Here is a 10,717-nt window from a genome sequence, read left to right on the forward strand (position 1 = left end):
CCTCTACCTACTAAATGCCAGTAGCACCACCCCGCTCTCACTTGTGCTACCAAAAATGTCTCCAGACACTGCCAGTGTTCCCTGAGGGGCAAAACCATCCCCAGTTGAGATCCGTGGCCATAGATGAAGAGATATCAGCCATCATCCACTGTTCTCAGAGTATGCTCAGAGGATTCCCAAGACACTAGATCTTAGCTGTCTTCGTTGAGGTCCTGAGAAATCAGTGGCTAGCCAAAGCTGCCTCTTCCTCTAATATGAGCACTTTTTAGGGGAGGACAGAAACACTTCTACGCTGCCACTCAGGCTTCAAATCCACTGAGTTCCTCGTCAAGCTACTGGGTCTACAAAACAAGACGCCAGTCCCCGTCCTTAAGGGAGAACATCCTGCACCATGGTCAGTCAGACCCAGGTTTGCAACTCTGCAGCGATGCACTATGACCTTAGTGAAGTTACTCCATCTCTCTGAGCCTGTTTCCTGAACTCTTAAATGGGGTAATAATACATAATGAACATTGAGTACCTACAATACATAAGGGCTCAATACAGTTTTAAAAGGAGAACTCCTGGATGGCTGGAGGCTGACACAACCCTCTGGTATGTATAAAACCAACTTGGGAGAGTTTCCGCTTACAGGATTTCAGAGATACTCACCCCACTTGCCACAGGTACAATATTCCCCACCCACTGGTTTATAGAGGTGGCCCTCAACCCCTCCTAGGCCAGTAAGAATAGCCCACACCACCTGGACACAGTGATTGGGGCAGGGATGGGCCCATGACCCAACCTGGGCCAACTGGAGTCCTTCTCCAGGATTTGTCTAAGTCAAGCAACAGTAGAAGCACTACATTTCCTTTCTGAGCAACTGCCTGGGGTTTCCTGTGGCCATGCTCCCCAGGGACAGCTAGCCTGATGACGCCAACATGCAGAAAGCAGCAGAAAAGGAGATGAAGAGGGTGAGTAGAAGACACACCCAGTGGCGTCAGAGCCCCTGGCTTCTCTCATCCCAAACATTGGTGACCCTGTCCTATCTATCCTTAATTATGTAAACTCATTATTCTCTATTTTGCTTGAACTAATTCAAGTTCAGTTTGTGTCACCTGCGACTTAAAGGATCCTAATAGATCCTATTTTATAAAGGAGAAATGAGAGTCCTCAAGGTAATGTGATTCCCCCAGGGTCCCACAAAGCTGGCCTGCCCATCTCTGAGTTCACCTTGTTTCCACTATACCAGGCCACTGAAAGTTTAGCAGTGAGAGAAACACACAGGCCTCTACTCTTTTTTTGGTCTCTGTGCCCCTAAGAGGATCTGGCACCATCTCTTAAGCCTCTCAGTGTCTGTCCCAAGCAGGCCCTAAGGATAGACTTAATGAATTAATCAATCAGGTCTGTGGGGTGATGGCACTGTCGTTTCCCTCCCTTTCTTCTGAGGGCTTTCAGCTGAGCAGGTCAAGCCTTACTTGTTCATAACCAAAAAAGTAGAAGACTCAATTCTCTTATGAAAAATGGGGGGTAATCCCTAAAGGAAAAAAAAAATTGGCCAAACTGTGTTGATGCCACTTCAAGCTCTAGGGCCCAAACTTCTTTTTATGGCGGATAGTAGGAATCCATTCATGGATTCCCCAAATAGAAAGGTAATGTGCTTTGAGGGAAAAAATGCCACAGGAGCCAAGAGACATGAAATCCTTTTCCCTGGCTCCCTTGGCCCAGAAATAGCTGTGACACCCTGGGCAACTCAGTACCACCCCCCCCCACCCCCGTCTCAATTTCCTCCTCTGTAAAATGAGATTTGCATTAGAGCACCCTGATGACTCCCTATCACCTCTAAGATCTGTGATCTGCCTCACGGGGTATAGGGGAGAGTGAAATGAACATGGGTCAAGCCACAAACACCCTCTAACACAAAAGGTTGTGAGGATCTTACCTCCATCTCATAGAGTCGTTGTGCACTGAGGTTGTCACGAATAATCACCCGCGATAAGTGGCTCTTGGGTAAAAATTTTGTCACCACTGCTTCACTGGAATTCATTAAGCTGGAGGGGGCAAAGGAAGGTGGTACAGGCTGAGATGACTGGGGCCATGGCCAGGACAGGGCCTGATTTGATGGGCTCCTGGAGTAGTAGCTGCAGCTTCCCCAGGTTTCTCGGGAGAGGCACAGCTCTGTCATAATTGTCGGAGGAGCAAGAGAGTAGGCCTAGGTTTCTTCTTGTGGAAAATGTGTGCTAAACGGGTGTTTCTTGGATGATGAGAGGAAAAGCCATCCAGAGAAGGATGTGGAAAGTCCCAAAGAAGTATCAATAGGGACTCAGAACCGTCCACTGGAGCAGTCATCTTAAGGGGAAAATGCAGGGCGAAATGGGAGGTGGGGGTCTTAGAAGAGAGGAGCAAAAGTTATAGAGTAGGGTTCAGAGGGATTAATTTGAGGGGGTTGAGGTAGGGGCACCTGCTCCAGAGCTTAGGTCTAAGAGAGGCCTAGAGGAGGGGGATCAGAGGAAGCAGGGGAAAAGAGAATGAAGAGTTTGGACAGAGGTTAGGTTGGTTAATAGGGGAATGCTAAAGGAAAAGAGTTTGGAAAAAGTCAAAGTGAGGAAAGTATGGGATGGACAAATGTTTGAGGAGACTCTGGAGGGTGAGAGGTAGAAGGTGGGGTGAATTGGGAGGGGTGGAGTGAGCCAAGTGAAACTAGAGGTAATGCTTTGGTCAAAATGAGGAATTGGTCAAAAAGGGATAACACCAGGCACTGAGTTTTCACTTTTTGATAATTTGGTACACCATCAAGTACCATATTTCCCCATGTATAAGACGCACCCTTTTTCGAAAAATTTGGGGTCTAAAAACTGGGTGCATCTCATACAGTGGTTGTAGTTTTTTTTACTTGCATTTCCCACTTTTTTGCGCTTGTTGTCTTTGCGCTCATTGTTTCGCACTTGTTACCGGTATATTACGTTTTGCCACGTTCTGCCCAGAAATGGCTCAGGAAAGATTTTCGTACAGTGCTGAATTCAAACTAAAAGTGATCCAGTTTGCAAAAGTGAATGGAAATCGTGCTGCTGAACATAAGTTTGGTCCTCTTCCAACTGAGAAAACAATTCGAGACTGGCTACGGGAAGAAGAAACCCTACTGAAAATGCCATGGCAGAAGAAGGCCATGAGAGGCAATATATGAAGACAGTGATTCGTCATCAGACACAGATGAGGACAAGCTAATGGTTGGGAGTTTTGACAGTGATGAGGAGTTGTATGAATTTTATGATGAATAAAAGTTGAATTCAATAACTTTATGTAATACATTTTTTTTCAAATTTCGGGCCCCAAAATTAAGGTGCGTCTTATACATGGGAGCGTCTTTTACATGGGGAAATACAGTAGTTTTGCAACTATGTACCTTTAAATGTTTTTTGTTTACTTCAAAATAATTGCTCATATTTTCTTTCTAAAATTTGGAAACTAAATGTACAATATGGAGGCAATTAAATAAATTGTCGTTAGGTGATACAATAGAATACTATGCAGTTATGAATAAAACAGACATTCATAGTGTATTAGGTGGAAGGAAAAGCAGGTTACAAAATAGTGAATTTGATGGTGACATTCTCCACCCCAACAACAAAAATGTGTAGGCATGTTGTAGTGCATATATATGAATAGATCTGGAACCGTATACACCAAAATGTTAACAGTGATTGTTTCTGGCCATTCATTTTGCTTGTCTGTTTTGTCTGACTTCTCTTTCACAGGACAAAAAAGACAATTGTTAAAAGACAAAACATTTTGACGGATTAAAATTTTTTTTCTAATTCATTTTCAGCCAATTTGGAACTATGGTTTTATGAGTGGTTTTACATTCACAAACTAGTAGAAATAAACAAATGCTCCCAATCTCCCATTAACATTTTTCTGACAGCAAAGGAATGAGGCGATGAAAAATGCTGGTTTCGAAACCAAGATGCTCACATACGAGTCCAAAAGTCCCCCAAATCTTGTTTTAAAAAAAGAGACTTAAAAAATTTAAAGATATAAAACACCCTTCACCCAAATTTACCAACACTTCCTAGGAAGGTTAAAAAAAAAGCAGTGACAGGAAATAATTCCCTTTCAAGTAATAAATAATGGCAATTGTGAATTAAATGCTTTGCAAAGCAAGGCCTCTGCGGGAGCCTGGAGAATGCTGTGAGGGGTTGTGAGGGTGCGGAAATTGGGGCCTGTGGGGACTGGGGGCAGGCTGAGGGAACTGGGGGCTTTCCCAGGGCAGAGGCTGAGGAGAGGGGTGTCAAGCCTGAGGAGACCTGGGCCTCACCGGACTCTAAGGAAGTTCAAGACTCGGCCCAAAGGGCGCTGGGGACCCCCAGCTACACGAAGTCAAGCCTGGGAGACTACAGGGCCGGTGCAATTTGGAGGAATGTAAGTTGGAGGTGGGAATTCCGGCTTCTCCTGGACGTCTGGGCTGAGGGCATTCTGGCTCCCGGGCTGCTGGCGGTGCGAAGAACTGGACTGGAAAGGAATTGGGACCCGGGTCTGTGTGAAATTCAGACTCTCTTGGGGGTCTAAGTAAGGGCTGGGCTCCGGGAGGGCCAGGGTCGGGGCTCCAGGGGCCAGCTGAGGGAGCAGGGGGTCTGTGGGAGTTCGGGCTGACGAACGCTCTGGGTACCCGCGCCGCACCTGAATAGCACTAGCGGCTGCGAGGTCCGAGGCTGCAGGAAGCAGATCTTTGGCTGGGCCCCTAAGTTAATTTCGGGGCGGTTGCCCTGCCGGAAGGCCGAGGCCGGATAAGTGCCCGAACTGGTAGTCGCCTGGGCGGCGGCTGCTTGAGCAGAGGGCGAACTTAAGTCCCATGTGACCGAGGGCTTGGGCTGCTGGGTAGTAGCGCCTTCCACGTTGGGGAACGACTCAGAAATAGGAGCCAAACTAGGAGCCATCTTCGGTGGGCGTGCGCGGACGCGTAGTAAGCCCAGGGGCAGACGCCGCGCAGAGCACCGCTCGCTGCCCGGGAGACAAGCGAGGGAGGAGGGACCGAGTCAGAATGCGCGCGAAGCCCGGGAGGGTGCAGACGCGGCAGGATTGTCCCTCGGCGGGTGCCGTGGTGCAGCATGGCGCGTTGCTGTGGGAGACGGGCTGAGCCATTGGAGTGGGTTGTCGCGCGCTGAGCAGACCCTGCTTTTCGGCTAGGACTGCTGTGGCCCCCGCGTGATCGTGGGGCAGGTAAACGGGTAAGTTCGGGCGGGGCAGCTCCAGGGTTGGGAGGCGAGGCCGGGGTTTCTCCGAAGACTCTGCACGGCGGATTCCTACCCACTTCGAGGGACCGTTGCTATGAAAACCAGAGCTCCGGGACGTGGGGGATTGTGACTTCCTGGTTGTGACCGGTCTTCTCTCTCCCCGATACCGTTGTCCGAGGCGTCGGGCGCGGTTGCTTCCTGAACGAACTTGCACTCCTGCCCGCGGGACAGAGGTAAGACCATCTGGGTCTTGATACCCAGTAGTTGATGAAGCCCATTCCAACGCCACCTTCCTTGGAAACCTATCTGGCTCTCACCTGGAAGTGTGCGTGGACTGTCAACCCATGTACTTTGTTCCTCGTTTATAACCCGGTATTAACGAACGCCCCGCAGTGTTTGCCGACTTTTACCACATATAATGAGACCAGAAAGACAGGCTTTCGGACCTTGCTTTGTGACCCTAGACAGGTTCCCTCTTTGCCTCACTTTCCCCACGTGTAAAATGGAGCCATTAACTCCAGATTCCGGCCTATTATGCTGCTTTGAAGATGAACCAGGTGAGGAAGGCCAAAGGCTTTTCGGGCTGTAAAATAGTGAAATTGATCTGCTGCGGAGTTGCTGTTCCTCCTTCCTCTCCCTCTCTCTAACCGTTCTTCAGATCTTTGTGTCATTTCTTCAGGCGATCTTTGCAACTTCCTAGCTCTGTGCCTGAAAGTAAATCCTTTTAGTCACTCCCATAATGCTCTGCGTTTTAACTTCCTTAACAACAGCAAAAATAGTTATCATTTCTAGAGGACCCACTCTGTGCCAGGCCCTGTGTTGAACACTTTACCTGGGTTACCTCATTTAATCCTCAGAAGATCTTTATAAAGGCAGGCACTGTTATCTTTATTTTCCAACCCTGATGTGCTTGTAATTGCCTGTTTAATGTCTGTCTCTCCCACCAGACTTAGAGCTCTGTGAGAGAGGGGACCATGGCTGTCTTGTACATTTCAGTATCCCCAGCTCCTAATGAAAATGACTCTCTTCCCATCACTACCCTCACCAAAAGCAGTGTCTCCTTTGCAAATCTTTTGTCACTGTGATGAACAGTAGTCTTCCCTAGTCCTGTTGTCCACAGAGTACTAGTTGAGGTGAGGGGAACTAGGTCTACTTCTCTCTGGGTTTTTGGATGAGGATCCAAAACATATCTTAGCATTTAGGTTTCCAACTGGGTTGGGGGAGGGGAGCTTTTTTCCCTGCCCTCGCATGACCTTTAGAACAAACCAGCCCCATCTACTTACTTTTCCTGGGGTGAGCCTGATGTGTTTGACTGGGGCCTTGACAGGTGGGATTTGCCTATGCAGCCTTTGGCCTTCCTCTCCAGCAGCCTAGGAACCACACTCACCTACACCCAGCCCCTCCCCCAAATTCTAGAGAAACATGGCAGAGAACTCATCCTTTCCAGAAAACCTCTCAGAAGGCAGAATAGTGGTTGTTGGAAGCATTCCCTCATTCAACAAATATTTATCAAGCACCTACTTGTGGGGACACGGAGCTTGACACTGGTAAAACAGTAGGAGTGAAGACAGACACAGTGATACCCTAAATAGAATTACAGACAGATCAAGGCAAAACCACATCTTCAGGAAGTGTTAGGAAGCACAGGCCTTAGAAAGCCTGGAGCAGGGACTTGATTAAATGTGGGGGAGGGGTGTGATCCCAGGAGATTTCCCTCAGGAAGTGATCCTTGGCTAAGACCCCAAGGCTCTGCTGAATGTAACAGATCAGGATCTGACAAGTGTGTTAAGGAATAGACTGAGAACAGCAAAGGCAAAGGGCTCAGATCAGAGAGGACCAGATGTCCATACAGAACTGCAAGTGGCTCAGCCTAGCTGAGGCCCTTCAGGACACAGGGAAGGCTAATAGCAGGCTGGAGAGATAGGCAGGAGCCAGGCTGTAAATGGCCTTGGCAGCCAAGCTAAAGGGCTCCATCTCATCCTGACAGTGGGCAGCCACTGAAATATATTAAGCAGGGGAACAGAACATCAGCTTCTTATTTGTCTGTACTGGATGAAGATTGCTATTTGGTTTGAATGCTCTAAATCCGGATGTTCCTATTTCAGTGAAATGCATGAAGATGTGCTATTTTTACAGCTTTGTTCAAGACTGGGAGAATAAGGGCCCTGGGATTTCTTAGCCCTGGGGTGCATGCCACAGTCCTGCTGCACACAGCATCGTGCTGGTATGCCTTGTCTCCCTGAGGCCCCTCTACCTCTCTGCACTTGGCCTTGGGGGCTGCTTTAGTACCTTTTTTGCTGGCCTCCAGGAAGCTTTCAGTGACCCTTTTCCTCAGGCTGTCCTGAGAGGCAAGGTGCAGGAGCATGGTTAACCATGTAGGACTACAATTTGAGGTCAGTTTCACATGGGCACATTTTTGTCTCTTCACAGAGATGGTTCTTAGAGGGGGGAAGCTAAGACCCTTCTTTTATACCACCAGTGACTCCCAGCACAGTGGGCTCTGGTTTCTTGTCACTGGTTTAGAGTCTCATAATTTGAGCATGAAGTCAGAAGACTGAGGAGGGAGACTATGTGAGTTGTTCCCACTTAGAGGGGCTGGAAGGAAGGAGAGAATTTTGAAGAGAAGGGAGAAGAAGGCTGTATGAGCCTAGGTGGAAAGTTAGGCCAGGGTTCAGCTTCAGGACACAAGTCGGCCTGCCCGACTGAAAATGTGAAGCCCCTTAAGGGGAGGCCTTTAGTGCCAGTCTTGGGGTTGTCCTTTGTCCTGCAGGACAACGCACATTATGTCTCCTGAGAAGCATGCTAAAAATGCAGATTTGTGTTCCTCACCCCAAGAGCCTACTCGGCGGATTTGAGAAAGAACCTGAGTATCTGGTAAGTTCCCTGGGTCATTTTACTGTGATGGTCAGAGGACTACCTTGGGGAATCCTATCTATCCATTTCTATCCATATAGGCCTATCTATCCATTTCTCAGAAATCCCCTGGGGTTGGCCTGCTGGCCTAGCCGGGCTCCTGCTCTCTAAATATTCTCTCCCTCTTTGCAGTTTTCCGTGGACACAGCCTAAGAGAAAGATGCAGCCTTTATTCCTCACTGGCAGCTAACTTAACGGCCTGATGACGGCACCCCCTTGTACCTTCCCGGTTCAGTTCCGGCAACCCTCAGTCAGCGGCCTCTCACAGATCACCAGCAGCCTGTATATCAGTAGTGGGATGGCTGCCAACAACAAGCTCATGCTCTCCAGCAACCAGATCACCACGGTCATCAACGTCTCGGTGGAGGTGGTGAACACGCTATATGAGGACATCCAATATGTGCAGGTGCCTGTGGCTGACACACCCACCTCACGTCTCTGTGACTTCTTTGACCCTATTGCTGACCACATTCACAGTGTGGAGATGAAGCAGGGCCGCACACTGCTTCACTGTGCGGCCGGCGTGAGCCGCTCGGCTGCCCTCTGCCTCGCCTACCTCATGAAGTACCACGCCGTGTCCCTGCTGGATGCCCACACGTGGATCAAGTCATGCCGGCCCATCATCCGACCCAACAATGGCTTTTGGGAGCAGCTTATCCACTATGAGTTCCAGCTGTTTGGCAAGAATACTGTGCACATGGTCAGCTCCCCTGTGGGAGTGATCCCTGACATCTATGAGAAGGAGGTCCGTTTGATGATTCCACTGTGAGCCATGTTGCCAGCCCCTGCTCCGGGGTCAAAAGGGCAGATCTGCCGTCGATCCGACACCAAAAACTGAACTTAAACATTCTGCTTTTGTGATGCAGATAAAAACAGATGATGCCTTTTCTAAGAGCAAGAAAAAAGGAAGGGTGCTGTCGCTTTTAACCTTGTAATCCATATCTTTAAAGATTAAATTCACTAAATAAAAAATGGTGAAGATACGTTTTCCTACCCTGTGAGTGACAGGTCATAGCTGTTGGCTAGAAGGGAGTGTGAGTGAGGCAGGTGGTGCCCGGGTCAAACAGACCAGTGGCCAAAGCATATGGCAAGCCTGGAATCCTGTAGCCCTCCCCGAGACCAACTAGCCCACAAATGGCTCTGCCACAATCCCACCTCATTGTTTCAAACCCAAAACCAGAGCCTTAAGCACCATGGCACCTCCTTGCTTCTCACAGTAATGCCAACCTACTGGATAAGTGACCTGCAGTGGTGCTCTGGGAGCCCAAGGGGCCCCAGGCCACCCCCACTTCCACCTTCAACCACAGGAGCCCAACTCTGGTTTTTCTAGATTGGATTTATGCATAAGAGTTTTCAAAGAAAGCATTCCATAGTATAAAATTTTTCTTAACTTTTTTTTCTTTGAGTGCCATTGTACACGGCAAGGTCTCAAAGTATCCTTGACAATCCACCAGCCTTTGATGAAAGGTGGCATTAGTTTCCCCCCGGGCACATATGGAGAGAAGGCCCGACATGAGGCCTCAGGGGTTCCTCTCACAGGCCTTGGCTTGAAAGCTGGAGCTGCAGACCCAAAACCTAGCTTTGTCACCTCCTCCCCATGTGATCTGAGCCTCCGTTTCCTCATCTGTCCAAGCAATGGCAATAAGGACTCACAGGGCTGTCGTGAAGATTAAGGGATTCCTTAGCACGGTGCCTGGCACATGGTAGGTCCTTAGTGTAACCAGCAGTTATGGATTTGCTCTGGCCCTGCTGGTCCAAGTTAGAACAGTCATCCTCATAATGGCACTTCCCCCATCTGTGCACCACCCTTTACTGTTTACAAAGTGTACTTCCAAAAGGTTATCCCGTGTGAAAAAACAGTGGTTTGACTCCTTTCAGGCCCTACCTTAGAGGAGGTCTAGACTTTGAAGGCTTGTTAGAGTTCTCATTGTGTTTAAGCCATGTGTGACCTAGAGGTTCTAAAGCAAGGAGCACACTTCCGGCTTCCCCCAAATGGGCTTGTTTAGATAGCTGACCATTAGAGCCAGCACCCTGGTCTGGCTCACCCACCAGGGTCCATGGAGACACATGCCAAAGGGACAAATGAGTATGCCCCCCCTCCCCCCCTTCCCCCAGTAGGCCCTAAAATCCAGGATTTCTCAAACCCTCCAGGGGCCTGAGGAGCTGGCTCAAGACCCTCTATTCTAATACAGAGGTTTTCAGACAAAAAATATATGAGACAAGACAAAAGCACAACTGCTCTGTGGGTCCAGAGCCCAGTGCCAGCCAAATATCCTGTCTCCAAACCTACCCACCACCCATTTCCACAACAGGCATGCCCAGGGGTGCAATTTTAGGGTGGGGGAGAAGGAAAATCACGGTTCTAGCCTGATCTTTTCATTTTACACATGAATAAACAGACCCACACCCCAGGGCTGGCGGGGCAGATGATCCCTCACAAAGCTGTCTTTCTGGAAGAAACCTAGATGATAGAAAATGTCTTTTTTGGGGGGGGATTTTTTTTTTAATTTGGGAATTAGGGGAAGGGGAACAGACAAGTTGCTGTCATTTTGTTCTTCAGTCTAGTTGTAGAGGACGTTGCTTCACTGGCCCAA

General features: G+C 48.8%; 2 protein-coding genes across 4 annotated transcripts in view; one reads left to right on the forward strand and one right to left on the reverse strand.

The window, feature by feature from the left end:
* The window catches only part of CUNH5orf52 (chromosome unknown C5orf52 homolog), an 18,476-nt gene extending 13,557 nt beyond the window's left edge, over positions 1–4,919 (reverse strand). Inside the window, exons 1-2 of the mRNA XM_019643146.1 lie at positions 4,657–4,919; positions 1,922–2,030 (exon numbers count right to left, since the gene is read on the reverse strand). Of these exons, the coding sequence (XP_019498691.1) occupies positions 1,922–2,030; positions 4,657–4,913 (366 nt within the window). The 5' untranslated portion in view covers positions 4,914–4,919. The remainder of the gene's footprint in view (positions 1–1,921; positions 2,031–4,656) is intronic.
* A 22-nt stretch (positions 4,920–4,941) lies between these two features.
* Positions 4,942–9,095, forward strand: DUSP18 (dual specificity phosphatase 18). Of its 3 annotated transcripts, XM_019643143.1 has the most exons (3): positions 4,942–5,443; positions 7,981–8,084; positions 8,256–9,095. In XM_019643143.1, the coding sequence occupies exon 3, from the start codon at positions 8,326–8,328 to the stop codon at positions 8,890–8,892; it is 567 nt and encodes a 188-aa protein (XP_019498688.1). In that variant the 5' UTR covers positions 4,942–5,443; positions 7,981–8,084; positions 8,256–8,325; the 3' UTR covers positions 8,893–9,095. The 3 variants fall into 3 exon arrangements, with proteins under 3 accessions (XP_019498688.1, XP_019498690.1, XP_019498689.1); XM_019643145.1 differs by lacking the exon at positions 7,981–8,084; XM_019643144.1 differs by lacking the exon at positions 4,942–5,443 and having other exon boundaries at positions 5,450–8,084.
* The last annotated feature ends 1,622 nt before the right edge of the window (positions 9,096–10,717 follow it).

This window comes from Hipposideros armiger, unplaced genomic scaffold, assembly GCF_001890085.2.
Source record: "Hipposideros armiger isolate ML-2016 unplaced genomic scaffold, ASM189008v1 scaffold_75, whole genome shotgun sequence".
Classification (NCBI taxonomy): Eukaryota; Metazoa; Chordata; class Mammalia; order Chiroptera; family Hipposideridae; genus Hipposideros; species Hipposideros armiger.